The sequence below is a fragment of the Mycteria americana genome, chromosome 12 (genome assembly GCF_035582795.1).
Source record: "Mycteria americana isolate JAX WOST 10 ecotype Jacksonville Zoo and Gardens chromosome 12, USCA_MyAme_1.0, whole genome shotgun sequence".
NCBI lineage: Eukaryota > Metazoa > Chordata > Aves > Ciconiiformes > Ciconiidae > Mycteria > Mycteria americana.
The window spans coordinates 9,441,926-9,458,846 of NC_134376.1; the positions used below are offsets into that span (position 1 = coordinate 9,441,926).

General features: G+C 36.8%; 2 protein-coding genes across 2 annotated transcripts in view; one reads left to right on the forward strand and one right to left on the reverse strand.

Annotated features, from left to right (window-relative positions):
* The window catches only part of DNAH3 (dynein axonemal heavy chain 3), a 63,956-nt gene that overhangs the window by 41,920 nt on the left and 5,115 nt on the right, over positions 1–16,921 (forward strand). Inside the window, exons 41-56 of the mRNA XM_075514741.1 lie at positions 69–172; positions 1,289–1,583; positions 2,023–2,202; positions 3,212–3,335; positions 3,428–3,584; positions 4,536–4,679; positions 5,275–5,941; positions 6,066–6,231; positions 6,571–6,787; positions 7,745–7,927; positions 8,846–9,044; positions 9,965–12,106; positions 13,082–13,307; positions 13,633–13,877; positions 15,314–15,430; positions 16,520–16,674. Coding sequence (XP_075370856.1) covers positions 69–172; positions 1,289–1,583; positions 2,023–2,202; positions 3,212–3,335; positions 3,428–3,584; positions 4,536–4,679; positions 5,275–5,941; positions 6,066–6,231; positions 6,571–6,787; positions 7,745–7,927; positions 8,846–9,044; positions 9,965–12,106; positions 13,082–13,307; positions 13,633–13,877; positions 15,314–15,430; positions 16,520–16,674 — 5,321 coding nt within the window. The remainder of the gene's footprint in view (positions 1–68; positions 173–1,288; positions 1,584–2,022; positions 2,203–3,211; positions 3,336–3,427; positions 3,585–4,535; positions 4,680–5,274; positions 5,942–6,065; positions 6,232–6,570; positions 6,788–7,744; positions 7,928–8,845; positions 9,045–9,964; positions 12,107–13,081; positions 13,308–13,632; positions 13,878–15,313; positions 15,431–16,519; positions 16,675–16,921) is intronic.
* LYRM1 (LYR motif containing 1) overlaps positions 11,029–16,921 on the reverse strand; it is a 28,490-nt gene continuing 22,597 nt past the window's right edge. The window contains exon 5 of the mRNA XM_075514756.1: positions 11,029–11,154. The gene's annotated coding sequence lies outside the window, so the exon portion shown is untranslated. The remainder of the gene's footprint in view (positions 11,155–16,921) is intronic.

Here is a 16,921-nt window from a genome sequence, read left to right on the forward strand (position 1 = left end):
AAATGACTGAAATTTATTTTTATTCTTTAATCAGTGGGTTTTCCTATGTTGTGTTTTTCAATTAACAGGGAATGTTTATGACTTCTATTTTTACAAGCATGGCAGTGGGCAGTGGAACACGTGGACAGAGTACATCACAAAAGAAGAGCAAGTTATATCCCCAGGGGCTAAGGTTCACATTGATATCTTTCATTATAGTCAAATAATTATTTTCTAAATGATTTAGAGGTATAAATCAACTACCTTAGCTAGCTCTGATTCTACTATATTAGGCTGTTTAATGTTTCATCTTCAACACTTCATTAATCTCTGTAGGCTCCTTTTTCATGCTTATGTCTTAATTCTGGTACCAGCAATATTGAAAGTTCAGCACTGCAGGTGAACATGGAGCCCTGAGGTTGGCTGGTGGTTAAAATTTTTGGTTCTGCTTTTTTCTCTGTAATAGCATCTGATGTTGGGGAAATCATGGTAGGAAAAAGCCAAAGCCTGAATTTCCATTCCTTCATTTTTGTTTTCTGTGGATGATATCATGATATTACAGTATGAGTTAATCAGAGAAAGCAAGCAAAGAGACTTACTACTTCTTTGGGATATGGAGAGCAGTACTGAGAGTCCTGGATCCCCTCCATTTCCAAATAGGGGCACTCACATTTTGAATGGCAGCTGTGAACTCAAGGGAAGTATAGCACAGCAGACATCTGCAAAAAGTACCTATTCTGCAGGTTAAATTTCAAGATAACTTAAGTGATGTTTGTTCAGCTTTTCATTCCATTGTAGTTGCAACTGTCTTGTCTATTAAGTACATGAGAAATGTAAGATTACATTTCATTATGCTGTGTAAAATCTTTTCTTGATATCTAGTGCACAGCTGCTAATGATAAGTGGAAGATGAGGAAGAGAAAAGAATTTCCATAGCACTGATCCTTTCCCTTTGCACAGTAGGGGAACAGAATTAAGCCATACTTAACTCTGCAGTTCTCCTTTCAGGCTTTATATAGTGTCTATGAACCATAATCTAGATAATACTAGTTGTGCTATTTACTGTATAAACACTAAACAAGAAGTGGGGGCCATACTATCTACCAGGACCTTCTACCAGGTCTACCTTCTACCTTCTACTGGTCCTATCTACCAGGACCAGTATCTACCTATCTAGGTTTTCAAAGAAAAGAATTTTTAAAACATGCATTTGTGCTACAGACTTCCTGTAGTTGCTTGCAAATACTCATGTTGATTAAGGTATTAGACTTTTGATTTTCATGTGCTATTTTACTTTCCTGTGTAACAGGTATCTGAGCTGATCATTCCAACAATGGAAACTGCCAGACAAATGTTTTTTCTTAAAACATATGTGGAGCATAATGTCCCTTTGCTTTTTGTGGGTCCCACTGGCACTGGAAAATCAGCTATAATAAACAATTTTCTACTACAACTTCCAAAGCAAAAATATATCCCAAGCCTCATCAACTTCTCTGCAAGAACCTCTGCTAACCAAACCCAGGATATTATTATGTCCAAACTGGACAGAAGAAGAAAAGGATTATTTGGACCTCCTTCGGGGAAAAAAGCTATAATATTTGTGGGTAAGACAGGTTTTTTTTCCCGGGTTTTTATATAATTTTAATTCTGGCTTTAGGCAAAGGAAGAGATTCACTGAGACTAGTAATTTTGGATTGCCTCAGTGCTCTTTTTCCAGGCATCCAAAGAAGGATTAGCACTGCCCCCTGCTGAAACGTTTCTAACTGTTTAAGTGGTGGTTGTCTTCAGAACAGTTCATAGTGTTGCAGTGTGACACGAAATAGAATAAAACAAAATCACCAACCACACTAAGTTAAACCATCACCTCTAAGTATGCCTATGAAGTATGATGTAATTTGATTCTGGTTAGTTTAATGGGAAGCAAGAATAACGAGACACAACCTTTTCCTATCTCTGCAGTTATTTTTTTCTTCTTAGCTTTGAAAGAAAACTATAATTCCTAAATGTTAAGGGTTTTTTATTCAATGTGTATGTTCTCCATAGATGACCTAAACATGCCTGCAAAGGAAGTGTATGGAGCCCAGCCACCTATTGAGCTTCTCAGACAATGGATTGATCATGGTCACTGGTATGACAAGAAAGATACGTCCAAGATTAGTATTGTAGATGTGCTGCTTGTTTCAGCTATGGGTCTACCTGGGGGAGGCAGGAATGATATTACAGGTAGGAAATATATTACTCTGGCAAGTAGTTAGCTAATTGACTGAAGTTAAGAGGCAGGTTCAGTTTTGCTGATTACAAATTCTACATGTATCTATTACTTGTAAACCTACAGATACATTCACTGGCTGGGTCATTCCAAATAGAAGTCTGTATGCTCAAGGTCAAATCTGTACCTTTTCCAGGGGGAGTTTAATCAACATTAGAAACAATGTTTTTAATGTTGATTAAACTATGAATGATTAAAATAATTCTAAAATTAGACAATTGGACACTTTTTCCATTTTCTATTCTTTGGAAAAGGGAGGGAATACATCTTCTTGCGAAGCCTTTCTGGCAATTCTCTTCTGAAATCGTATTTCCTGCTGCTAAGATAGGCTGCATTTACTTACAAGCATGTTGCCTGCAAGTCCATGACTCCTGTCATATTACCATAAGGGAGGTTATATTTTCTAATGAAAAAGTTATGTCAATAAAAGCCCTAATGTAGCTATAGCTGCACTGTTATAAGGCACTTTATGCTACTTTGCTTCATATAAACACTCTAATACAGGTATAACTGTATGTACTCTGAGGAGGGTCTATTAAAATAACTATTCTGATACAGCTAAATTTGTAAAATTTATTAGTGTATAGACTGAATTTTTTTAGATGAGAGCCGATAAGAAGATACTTGATTTTTGTAAAGTTTTACCATGTCATATCACAATCAACAGGGCTAATGTGAGCTGAAACTTAAATTTGGGTAACAGTGGCCTTGTAATGGAGATTCATGTTTTTCATATTAAAAACAGTTATTCTAAGTGAAATACTGATATAAAATATAAACCAGTTTATATTTCTTTTGCATCACTGCTGGGGCAGAAATTTGCCAGAAACAAAATCATGGAGCTGGAGCCGGATTCAAATGTTGTCGTTTGAGTGACAGTCAATCCTAGAATATGCTAGCTGAAAGGTGGAACAATGTTTGGACATTCCTAAATCTTTCTGTATCTTTTTGTGTGTATTACAGGACGCTTCACACGGCACTTGAATATTGTATCTATCCATTCTTTTGATGACGACATATTAACCAAGATTTTTACTGCAGTTGCTGATTGGCATTTCAGCAAAGGCTTTGAGCCTGTGTTTCTAAGGTAATGTGATGTATTTCCTGTAACACCTTTGTCATCTTTTGTGCTGTGATTTATCTGCAAATACTGAAATTGTATCTCTTTTCCTTCTTAAGGCTGGGTAAGATGATGGTCCAAGCAACAATGGTGATGTATAAAATGGCAGTTGATAATTTTCTCCCATCTCCTTCAAAATCCCACTATGTCTTTAATCTACGGGATTTTTCCAGGGTTATTAAAGGAGTGCTGCTCTGTCCACACACTCATTTGCAAGTAAGTTGTAGTTTAATTATGTTGCTGTAAGAAACAGCAATGGAAGAAGTAAATTATTTTTATAATATCAGTAAGTAAACATCTGAAAATACATGACCTATGATTTCAATAGATTTACAAGGTTTAAAATCAGGATAGTCCCTGAATACCTTGCTATATATTTTCTGTCTGTCTGTGAAGGAGACAGCTGTCATTTTTGTTAATATTCTTTACATGTATTACAGTTGGGCCCAGAGGTCCAAGACCTATGTGTTAAGGCCTGTACATCAAGTCAGACAGTCCCTTCTCTTGAACTTGCAAACTAAATATACAAAAGAAACAAACATGGGAAAAGACTTGGCATGCTCTTTGGCTTGCTCTTTTAAAAATGGCAAGATCATCAGTGAACAAGACTGAATAATTTAGCCCTGAGTTTGCCTGTTGTCACAAACTACAAATGAATACTGATAGATGTATATGACTTTCACCCTTCTACTTTTTTCATCCATTTTCAGTAAAATGTCAGGTTAAAGGAGTATTAAAAATTTTATTTCTGTTGAGGGAATGTTTTTGGTGCAGAAACAGAACAAAACAGCTACAAGCTATTCAGGGGAAGTCTTAGCCAGCAACAGTTTTGGGCAGGGCTTGGGTTAGAGCACATGAGCCATATCTTTGAAAGATTTATTCTTTACTTTATGTTGGAAGGGTGGGGAGATTTGATACAGTAGAGAAAAATGCTTTGACATAAGAGTCCCAGTTTGTATTGGCAGGAAGGACAAGATGGTAACTAGGTGAGGAAGCCAGTTAAGTTAGCAGATGCTGAGCCGTGTGCTGAATGGCTTGGAATTGAAAGATTCCCACTGAGTTTAGTACAAGATATAGCAGGGTCCAGATGGACATTTCTATCCTTTTGTTTTTAAACAAATCCTGCCTGAGCTATATTTACCTGTTTTCTTGTATTTACATTTTCAGGATGGAGATAAACTGATCAGACTTTGGATTCATGAGGTTTACCGAGTTTTCTGTGATCGCTTAGTTGATGAGGAGGACAGGAAGGTATTCTTTCAGATGGTACAAGAGACAACATCGAATAGCTTCAAGCAGAGCTTTAATAAGGTATTTTCGGGTAATGTGCTGGGACCAAGGATGAGACTGATGGATTTTTAGAAATACTTAGACATTGAGATTACATTAGTATTGGACACATTTTGAATTATTTTGATCAGTGCATTTAAAAAGTATGGATCATCTTCTATTCAGTATTGAGTATTATACATATTCTTAGCCAAGTTAATACAAATTACTTCATATCAGAATGATTCATAACTTCAAAAGGATTCTGTGTTGGTACAGAGGACTATCTGGAATAAATGTCTTGCACAATATTTATCTGTGCTTTTGCTTAAGTTAATATTTGGATGAGCCAATGGGAGTAGTGGGTACTTTTCTGAGAAGCCTTTTGGGAACTTGTGCTATATTTGACAGCAAAATCTCTCTGTGAAGTATGCGTATGTGGAAACTTGCACATCACCCTACAGCATATTCCCCATTTAGGTGTGTTTTTGTGGGGTTTTTTTTCCAAACTAATAGAATAGTTGGAAAACAGTGCTTCCCACAGTATTATTACCATGTAGATAAGAATGATTATGACTTTAAGGAAAATAATTCTCTAATAGTTTGAATTATCTGTTGTTTCTTGTCTTATCTCTAGGTACTGAGTCATCTCTCACCTACTGGAAAAATCTCTGATGATAACATTCGCAGCCTGTTCTTTGGAGACTATTTGAAGCCGGACAGTAATGTAAAAGTGTATGATGAAATCACAGACTTGAAGCAACTGACAACCGTGATGGAATACTACCTTGAGGAATACAACAATATCAGCAAAGCACCAATGTCCTTAGTCATGTTCAAGTTTGCTATTGAGCATATCTCAAGGATATGCAGGGTATTGAAACAGGATAATGGACATCTGTTGTTAGTGGGGGTTGGTGGGAGTGGTCGACAAAGTGCTACCAAGCTAGCCACCTACATGAATACCTTTGACCTCTTTCAAATTGAAATTACGAAGTCCTATGGAATCAATGAATGGAAAGAAGATGTTAAACGAGTCATGCTGAAAGCAGGTGTTGGTAACAAGAATGTGTCCTTTTTGTTCTGTGATAATCAAATAAAGGACGAAGCATTTGTAGAAGATATCAACATGCTTTTAAATATCGGTGATGTGCCTAATATCTTTGCAACAGATGAGAAAGCTGAAATTGTTGAGAAAATGCAAGGCGCAGCAAGGATAGAGAACAGGAAAATTGAAGCCACTCCCCTTGCTATGTACAATTTCTTTATTGAAAGGGTGAAGAAAAATTTGCATATTGTCTTAGGTCTGTATACAGTGTGTTATTTCTTAGAATGTTTTTTGTTAGGCTTAGTTTTTTCTGCTTCCTAACTGCAAACAAACTTAGATAACAATCGTGATTTTTTTTTTTTTTTTTTTTTTTTCCCCAGCCATGAGTCCTATTGGAGATGCATTTCGGAGTAGATTACGGATGTTCCCTTCACTGATAAACTGCTGCACCATTGATTGGTTCCAAACCTGGCCTACAGATGCTTTGGAAATGGTTGCTAACAAGTTTTTAGAGGATGTTGAACTCGAAGATGACATTAGAAAAGAGTATGAGTTTATGTGTCAAGAAACATATGAAGCAAATGTTCGTTCCCCCCCGCCCTCAAGCCCCCAATGTACTTGATCAGGGAACTGTCCTTATAAATGGACAAAGCTAAGCCAACTCTGGGATTTCAGTGCAAGTCAAAGATACCTAGATATACATATCTGATGTTTCTGAAAATCAGGCCACTCTTCAAAAGGAGTCTAAAATATTTCATATGATGGGGAAAATACAATTCTGCCTTCACTAACACTAATATAATTTTATAAGCTTAGAGTAATTTCCTCATAATTAACATAAAGACAGATTGTATTTTCATAGTAATGTGGAAAAATTTTCTCTAGGGTTGTGTCAATGTGCAAATATTTCCAAGAAAGTGTGAGAGAGCTCTCCATCAGCTATTATACTACACTGCGAAGACACAACTACGTGACACCAACTTCATACCTAGAATTGATTCTTACTTTTAAGACTCTGCTGAATAGCAAAAGGCAAGAAGTTGACATGATGAGAACTCGTTATCTTATGGGACTTCAAAAACTTGACTTTGCATCTTCACAAGTGAGTTTCAGATGAAAACACGGAATATGTGCCATATGCATACTTTAGTATGGGGTCTGTATAAGCTGATGAAAACTTATAAAAATAAAACTTACTAAATTCCCTCTTCACTATATTCATGATGCTATTGATAATTTTCTACAGAAAGCCAGCAGGAAAATTTAGATTACTGCTTAGTCATCTTAAGAAATTGCGGTATGTAAGTTTGGATTATAGTACTTAATAGAAAGCTAAATGCAATTTATGGTGCTCATTAGATGTTGAAGGAATAAACCTTACAAATTTCATTATTTTCTCAAAACCTTATATGGAGAATTGATGCCTCAGCATCCTAGTACCTATTACATTTTTCAAAATAGGGGAGAAGTTGACGAATATTGTAAGACAATAATAAACACTAATTCCTGAGTAGATTCCCAGTAGGAAGTTGATCAGGTTCCAGGTAAATAACCCCCTTTTTCAACCGATGTTTTCCAGGGATTGATCTTTCCAAGATGCAAAGTAAAGGGGCTTCCAGATACTTGCTGGATGAAGAACATCATCCAGTTTGCAGCTGTTGCTGTCACTAATGCTGTGTTCCTTTCCAAATTTCTTTTGCATTTTGTTTTCCACCTGTGCAATAAAGGATTATTTGGGGTTCCATAAACTGAAACTGACTGTGAGGAAAAAATACAATTAATCAGTTTATTTCTCATTATTGAAATGACGTGGATCATAAAAAAGCAAGTGTATTGCATGGATGATAAAAAAATCCTTTTGAAAAATCTATTCAGTTAAATAAAACAGCTCTTAGTAAAAACAGGCTAGAGAACTATTTTAATAATTATTTACATGAAATGTCCCTGTTTAGATTGTATTAATATAATGTCTTCTGATCTTTCTTCCTAAGACATCAAGATGTGAAATGCATGCAATGTTTACACAAATTTCTTCTTGATTTCCTGTTACGTTCATCAGGTTGCAGAGATGCAGAAAGAACTGACTGCCCTTCAGCCTGAACTGATTCGAACTTCTGCAGAAACAGACAAAATGATGATCCAGATTGAAAAGGAAACAACTGAAGTAGATGCAAAGAAGGAACTAGTGTCAGCAGATGAAAAAGAGGCTAATGAAGCAGCAGCTCTTGCTAAAGCTATTAAGGTAGTGTACAAGGGCTTGAGCCTGGGGTTCCAAGTCTTTCCAAGTAAATGGGAGTTGTGATGATGTGTTAAATGGTATGATCCAAGCTCTTAAAGTAACAAAGTTGCAAGAGATGATGAATGAGATGTTCCTAATATAAACAAGATAAATTTTGGCTGCTTGGAGTATGACTGTATCTCACAGTACTGCATAGCTTCCCTTTCTAGTTCACATCCCAAAAGCTGTATAGCTCTTATTTCTGTACTAATATATTCTCCTTCTCAACAGATTGAGTAATGAGGTTATACTGTTTCCAGGCCCAAAGACAGTTCGTTTAGAGTTAGCTGAGGTAATTTGGCATAGCGCTGCATGGAGCCCTATTAGGCATAACCTAAGAGATATTGCCATAGCCAGTCTGTAGCACAGAATTTCCTGTGGGAAGCTACAGGATTCCTCTTCTTTTTTTTTTTTTTCTTTTTTTCTTTTTGGGACTAGTTGGAAATGTCAGTGATAGATAAGATAATTACTGAGATCTGAGTACATAGTAAAGAATTTAAGCTACACAGTATGTATTTTTACCTGATCAGCATTGTAAGATTTAACTAAGAACAACTGTATCTAACCTGTATTTTAATTCTCCTTGTCAGACCAGAGAGACTTTGATCTTGAAAGCTTGCCTGGCTTGTTCAGCTATCGGTTCAGCTTATGGAAATTACTAATTTCTCTACAAACCTTCCCTCTTTAAACTGCGCAGACAAATTGTGAAAGTAGTTTTCTCTCCAAGAAACACAAACATTGTGTTTTGTGAAAGTGAAGAGTCTTTTTATTAGGTACTTATAAGCAGAGAAGGTTCTCTGAGGCTGTGCTGGAGTGGGGTGATCAGGCTGCAGACCTGGTATTGTATGAAGGTTTACAGGCTTCTGCCCAATGTCTTAACAGGATGAATGTGAAGGCGACCTTGCTGAGGCTATGCCAGCTTTGGAGGCAGCACTTGCAGCTCTTGATACCCTGAATCCTTCAGACATCTCTCTTGTGAAATCCATGCAGAATCCACCTGGTCCTGTTAAGCTCATTATGGAGAGTATCTGTGTCATGAAAGGAATTAAACCAGAGAGAAAGCCTGATCCAAGTGGCACTGGTAATGATGCGGTATTTGTTATCCCTGCCCTAGGAATGCTTGGGGTACTGCTGTGTTGTACTAGTGAAGTGCTTCTGGCACGACTGCAGCCATGTGCACTAAAGGTGCATTTTGCTGGCAATGACTTATAACTACACTGAATAGCTAAAAGCTGCTTTTGCCATCGTTACGTATTGCACTTGCTTGACACTGTCGTACAAGCTTTGTAAATATGATCCCAGTCACCAGCACAAAGTCATCTCTTCAACTTACTTTGACCCAGTCTTGAGATTTGCATTGCCTTGAGGAACTGTGGGAGCTGGAGATGTGCTGTGCACCATTCACCTGTACTTTCCCCTCTAATCCCTGCTACCAAACTCTATCAGTTATACTGGGAAACAGAATTCTAGCTATACCCCTGCCATAGGTGATTACTCTAACAAGCTCTTTCTGTGTGGGTTATGTTGTTATTGTGGGATTGCACAGGATTTGCGAGGTAGGAAAGGAAAGAGACCTTTTTCTTTCACTTTTCTTCTACCTAATGCTCCCACAGTTCAACCCTTCGTAATTGAAAATAAGAATTCTATAAATGTCTTTCATTCAAAACTGTCTTACCTAGATTAGGAAGGAATGTTTTCACATAGTTACTGATTTATCTAATAAACTATGCTAAGAAAGACTGTATAGTAATTTGTTTTCCTTATTTTGCTTGGTTGCTTTAGAATTAATATGTAATTAATAAATATGACATAGGTTAGTGATGCTGAAGTTCCTGTCTGAATTTCTTTAGGTAATGACTTTCCCAAACTAGTTAACAGTGGTTGCACAGTAAAATTCTGTTGCAAAATCATTGAAGTTGATTCTTCATAATATGTTTCAAGTATTTTTTGAGTTTGAACATGCATGTTTTAAGCCTGATTTTAGTATTATTTGCAATATAGGTAAAATGATAGAAGACTACTGGGGGCCATCTAGAAAAATTCTTGGAGATCTGAAATTCCTTGAGAGCCTAAAGATGTATGACAAGGATAATATTCCTCCTGCTATAATGAAGAGAATTAGAGAGAGGTTTATTGATCATCCAGATTTTCAGCCAGCTGTCATAAAAAATGTCTCATCTGCCTGTGAAGGACTATGCAAGTGGGTGCGAGCCATGGAGGTATATGACCGTGTTGCAAAAGTGGTTGCCCCAAAGCGCGAACGTTTGAGAGCTGCAGAAGGATTACTGGGTGTTCAAATGCAGAAGCTAAAAACAAAACAAGCAGAACTTAAGGAGGTAGTTGATCGCCTCCAAGCTTTGAATGATGAGTTTGACAACATGATTGACCGGAAGAGAGAATTAGAAAATAATATTGAACTCTGTTCACAAAAGCTTGTGAGAGCTGAACAGTTAATTAGTGGTCTTGGTGGAGAGAAAGATAGGTGGACAGAAGCTGCACGATTATTAGGAATCCGGTACATAGACCTCATAGGAGATGTGTTGTTATCATCAGGAACTGTGGCTTATTTGGGAGCCTTTACGGTAGATTACCGCCTAAAATGTCAAAAGCAATGGCAGGTCCTGTGCAATGAAAAGAACATACCGTGCTCCAGTGATTTTAGCTTAAGTAATACATTAGGGGATCCAGTCAAAATCCGTGCGTGGCAGATTGCTGGATTGCCAGTTGATTCTTTTTCCATTGACAATGGCATAATTGTTTCTAACTCAAGAAGATGGGCTTTAATGATAGATCCTCAAAGGCAAGCTAACAAGTGGGTAAAAAATATGGAGAAAGCTAACAGGCTGTCAGTTATCAAATTATCTGACACGCATTATGTGAGGACATTAGAAAATGCTATTCAGCTTGGAACACCAGTCTTGCTAGAAAATATTGGTGAAGAACTAGATGCTTTCATAGAACCCATTTTATTAAAGCTAACATTCAAACAACAAGGAGTAGAATACATGAAATTAGGGGAAAATATAATTGAATATTCAAGAGATTTCAGATTTTACATAACAACCCGCTTAAGAAATCCTCATTATCTTCCTGAAGTGGCTGTGAAAGTTTGTCTACTCAACTTCATGATTACACCTTTGGGTCTTCAGGACCAACTTCTTGGAATTGTAGCTGCAGAGGAAAAGCCTGAGCTAGAAGAAAAGAAAAATAAACTGATTATAGAAAGTGCAGCCAACAAGAAACAACTAAAGGAAATAGAAGATAAAATCCTGGAGATCCTTTCCAATTCAGAAGGAAACATCTTAGAAGATGAAACAGCAATTAATATTTTGTCTTCATCCAAAGAGTTATCTGAAGAAATCTCTGAAAAGCAAAAAATTGCCTCTGCAACTGAGATGCAAATAGATTCTACTCGAATGGGGTATAAGCCAGTTGCTATTCATTCAGCTGTTGTCTTCTTCTGCATCTCTGATCTGGCAAACATTGAACCTATGTACCAGTATTCATTGATTTGGTTCATTAACTTGTATGTTCAATCTATTGCTAAAAGCAAAAAGAGTGAAGATGTAGAAGAGAGAATTAAAAATATAACTGAGCATTTCACAATAAGCATCTATAATAATGTCTGTCGTTCACTGTTTGAAAAGGATAAGCTGTTATTCTCCTTCCTTCTGACAGTAGGCATTATGAAGGGAAAAGGCCAAATAGATGATGAGGTTTGGCATTTCCTACTGACAGGAGGTGTTGCTCTTGATAATCCTCACCCCAATCCAGCTCCAGACTGGCTATCCGACAAATCATGGGCTGAGCTCGTACGTGCATCTAGTCTGACAAACCTCCACGGGCTAATGGAACACGTAAGAGAGAATTTTTCAAAGTGGAAACTAATATATGATTCTGTAAGACCCCATGAAGAAGCCTTCCCAGATGCGTGGAGCACACTGATGGCGTTAGATCGCATGGTTATTCTCAGATGTTTGAGACCTGACAAAATTATTCCGGCAGTGCAGGAGTTCATTGTGGAAAATATGGGAAGAACATTCATTGAACCAACTACTTTTGATCTTGGAAGAAGTTACAGTGATTCAAATTGTTGTGCCCCTTTGATTTTTGTATTATCACCAGGTGTTGATCCCATGGCAGGTGAGATTTGTATTAAAAAGTCTTTTTTTATCTGGTTAAATGTCACTGAGTGTGACTAAATGGATAATAGTGTAGGCCCCTTCATTTGATCTTTAAGGTGTCTTTAAAGTACAATACAGCAATGATGGAACATCAAAAATTTGCATCTGCCCATAAATATACAATGATAGTAAAATTGCTAGAGAGTGGAATGGATGTAGTGGTGATGAAATGTCTAGGTTTCTGAGCAGCAATTTAGGTATCTAACAGCTTGTAACATCCAGACCACCTTATAATTTATGCTTGCATTACAATTCTTTCAGTGGGTGTTTGGGATTTGTCTCAGTCTTTGTTACAACCGCTCTTCCAGAAAGTTTCCTCCCTCTCAGTTACTAATTAAATGGTGTCCATGACCACACTTAAAAACACATCTGTTGAATGTGCTTTAAAAAATAACCACACAGATTATTTTTAAACCTGGTGTTCTGCCAAAAGAATTGTAATATGGAGCCATACCATAACGATGTATTTCCAGGAGGTACTGGTTTTGATGGCAAAGCTGGAGGGTTATTTTTAACCAGATCTAAAGATCCAATTTACAGGTCAACCTCCATAAACAATTGTACCCATGCAACAGGGAGAGTAGAGAGCTGTAATGCAGGCTGGAACTGAGCACTCAGGGCTAAAGGAGAGGACAGGCATTTAACCTGGCTAGGGGTTTTTGTTTGGTTTGTTGGTGGTGGTTTTTTTCTTTTTTCTTTTAGTATTACTTTATACACCTAAATTTTAGCGTATGCCTCACACACAGTGACTGATACAGCATTTGATACTACATCTGGGTTGTTGAGGTGTTTTTTTTTTTTCAATTGAGTAAAATATTTGTTGACTCTTGCCCCTTTAATTACTTTTTTACATTATAACAATGATGAATATAACATAGATCTACTTTCTAATAGACTTTGTCTTTGTTTGCATGTGTGAAACTTGCCATCATAGGTTTGCTAAAATTTGCTGATGATGTTGGCATGGGAGGCGCAAGCATTCAAACTATTTCGCTCGGACAGGGCCAGGGCCCAATAGCAGCAAAAATGATTTATCAGGCTATTACTGATGGAACCTGGGTAGTGTTACAAAACTGCCATCTTGCAACTAGCTGGATGCCTGCTTTGGAAAAAATCTGTGAGGAAGTTATAGTGCCTGAGAATACCAATGATAAATTCAGGTAGGAGTTTTAATATTTTGCACTTCTTAATGGGAGTATTTCTTGTTTGCTGAAGACACTAATAAAAAGAAATGAAACTTCTTTTGTGTGAACAACTAAGTATAACATTCATATTGTTTATGTGCAGTGATTAAAGATACCTAATTAGGATGTCATCTTTTCTGCCTGTCCAATATAATCTACTTTATGCCTGCATTTTAGAACAAATTTAGATGTTACCATTATAGTTAAGCAAGTAATAAAACTTAGTCTTCTGCAGATCAATATTGAGGATTTGTCAATATTGATGATTTTTTGATAATGTGCTTTTCAAAATTCTTTTCAGGTTGTGGTTAACTAGTTATCCATCAGAAAAGTTTCCTGTTAGTATCCTCCAGAATGGCATCAAAATGACAAATGAGCCTCCAAAAGGAGTTAGAGCAAACCTTCTTCGATCATACCTCAATGACCCTATCTCCGACCCTGTGTTCTTTAGCAGTTGCCAAAAGCCAGAAATGTGGCAAAAACTGCTGTTTGGCCTTTGCTTTTTTCATGCTATTGTGCAGGAAAGGAGAAACTTTGGCCCACTCGGTAAGGTTTAGATTATTTTGCGGGTTGTTTCAAAAAGATTTGTAGTTTTGAAATGCATTATTGGAGCCTCTCTGTAAAAAGGCAGTATTGTTGTTAGCAATATTACAAGAGTGCAACCTGTATTGCACAGAACATAATAAAGTTTAAAAGCTGTTATTTGCAGGGATTCTTATTCAGGCAAAGCTACTCTTGAAGCTACTAAAAGTATTACCCTGGGCGAGGACTAGAAAGTACTAGTTTTCCAAGTAAATATATTACACAGTAGTTACATTAAATTATAGCTTACTAAATTATTAATTTATTACTGTAGTTCTTACTAACTAACCATCAAATCCAGTTCAGTTTTAAATTTTCATCATTAAAGATGTGTTGTCTTCAATTCTGCTTTTGTTATTTATGTGTATACTTCGTTTTATCAAAGCTAGTGCATATGTTTACTTGGTGTGAAACAAATTTATGTAGCTGCAGTGTATTGTTCATAACACAGCAATGAAAAGATATGTATCAGTAAGACTTGTGCTTCAGGTTTTTCTATAATCCTGAAATATTTAGAAAACTGTAGAATTTCTACATAAAGTGTAGAAATGTATGGAATTATAGATTCCATTTTTATAACTATATAAAGTTTACACTCTCCACTGGTGTACATGAAGTTCTCAGCCTTCCATTCCGACGGAGTCTGTCTTTGTCATAACAGGTTACTGTTATGAAATGTTATATTTTGACTGAAAGCCACTGCCTATTTTAATAGGCAGCTATTTAAACAAACACTAGACTGTCAGTATGAAGATACTAATTTATTGCTTTAAAGCAAAAATATAATTTTTGTAAGTGACAAAGAGGTCATTTTCAAAAGCAACATCTACTGCTTAATGTGACCAGCTGTCTGGGGAAGAAGGGTAGTTGCAGCAATAGCCCTATTTTTTTGTTTGCACTAAGGGTATAGGTTTTCTGAAGGATTCTCTTATCTGGAGTATGCCCCTGTGTGGCTTTTTTTATTGTACTGTTACTCGGAAAGTCATATACAAACAGCATTAATAGATAGGCAGATTGATTAAAAATTAATCAATTAATTAAAACTCCTCTTCTCATCATCTCCAGATAGCAACAGATTAGCTGCAAGGACTGAGCAGGTCTGTGTTCTACTTCATGTAAAATATAATTTTTCAGGAGTGTGTGATGCCAAAATGCCTGTGCTTATGTTTTAATTATACAGAATGATGGTAATAGTGCCTTAGGATACAATATTGTTATAGAGTCATATTCTCCCTTGTGCAATAAAAAGCCTGGTAAATTCCATGGCTGCTTCTAGGTACTGCCTGGCAGCTGTTATCTTCAGCTCTGTAGTAGCAGTATAGTACCAATACCATCATTTCCTGAGCATGGTTATCAGTACAGTGCACCATTGCCCTGTATATCTTTTCTGAATCAAACAGGTTGGAATATTCCATATGAGTTCAACGAATCTGACCTCAGAATCAGTATGCAACAGATCCAGATGTTTCTGAATGAATATGAAGAAATCCCATTTGAAGCTCTGACATATCTAACAGGTACAGGGCGTTACACCCTCTAACATGTGTTGAATTTGCTAGGCACTTTCAGCTGGTACAGTGATAAACTGATGAATGCTTGACAAATGGAGTGGATTCCATTCAGGTTTACTTTCTTGGCCTTCCACATACAGACAGGTTGGATCCTGAACCCTCAGATGTCATTGCTGTATAGGCTTGTATATAGCTAGAAGAATTACTAATGGTCCAGCAAACCTCCTCGTCTTTGTTTCGTATAGATCAAATAAAAACATCAATGGCCTCTGTTTCACCTTAGCTGATCAATATGATCCTGACACAGTAAGCACTGGCAGTTTACCAGAGGATGTGATAATACTCATCAGTTTAAAGCAGGAGGTGTTGACCTGTGTAAATAACTTGTTGCTGTGGCTATTCAGTTCTCTTTCTCCAGAAAGACAGCTGCTTCTTGGTCAACCTGAAGTTGACCTCCTTTGTCAACCTTATAAAGATCATCCCTGATTTTGCTAATATTATGATTAGCTTTATAAAAAAGAATTTAGGGAGTCGGGATTAAAGTAATAACTGTGAGCTTTTAGCTGTTTTCTGTACCTTATATCAGTGTAAACCACCCCTCATTGCTTGCCCATTACTTAAATCTCTCCAACCTCTTCTGCACAGGGGTATTGTATATTTGTGATCTCTTGTTTTCTGCTGTATACATACATAATCAGGTTGAGTTTGCATGAAAGGAACAAGACGGGGATCAGCTATATAGCACTGTTCAGATTTTGACAGTTCTAAAAATTCTTACTAACAAGAATTTCAAGCAAAAAGAGCTGTCATTTAAAACATGAGATTATTTACTCTGGCATGAGTAGCAGTTTCTCAGACCAGCTCATAGTGTTCCTTAAACCTTTCATCATCAAGACGTCCACATTTGGCCTATAGTTCCAAAGGTGTTAAAGTGCCTAATTTCCATTGAATCAATTGAAGTATAGGGCCTAAAAACTTTTGAAGATCCGGAGCTTTGGAACTTCAACTTACTGGAGCTATACATTATTGCAAAACAATTTTTATTTGTTCATTAACTTTCAATTTTTCATCCTGGTTTTCTTTGTCCTTTCCCAGGGGAATGTAACTATGGAGGTAGAGTAACAGATGATAAAGACAGGCGTCTTCTCCTGTCCCTTCTTTCCATAGTGTATAGCAAGGATATAGAACAGGACAAGTATATGCTTGCACCTGGAGATGACTACTACATACCACCACATGGTCCATATGAGGTGAGAAGATAACAGCTGTAAATTCTCTCTGAGTTATTGGGAAAAACCTTATCTACACTGTACTTTGATATGGTGAATACAGCAAATAGAAAATAAAAACCATAAGATCACAAAGCCATGCCAGAATATATCTTATGTATGAAATATGAATCTGGTACTTAATATCTGACACACCTCAATGGAGATGTAGTGATCATCCAATATTCTGATGTTTATTGATGCAAAGAGCCACCCTGTGCAGGTTTCC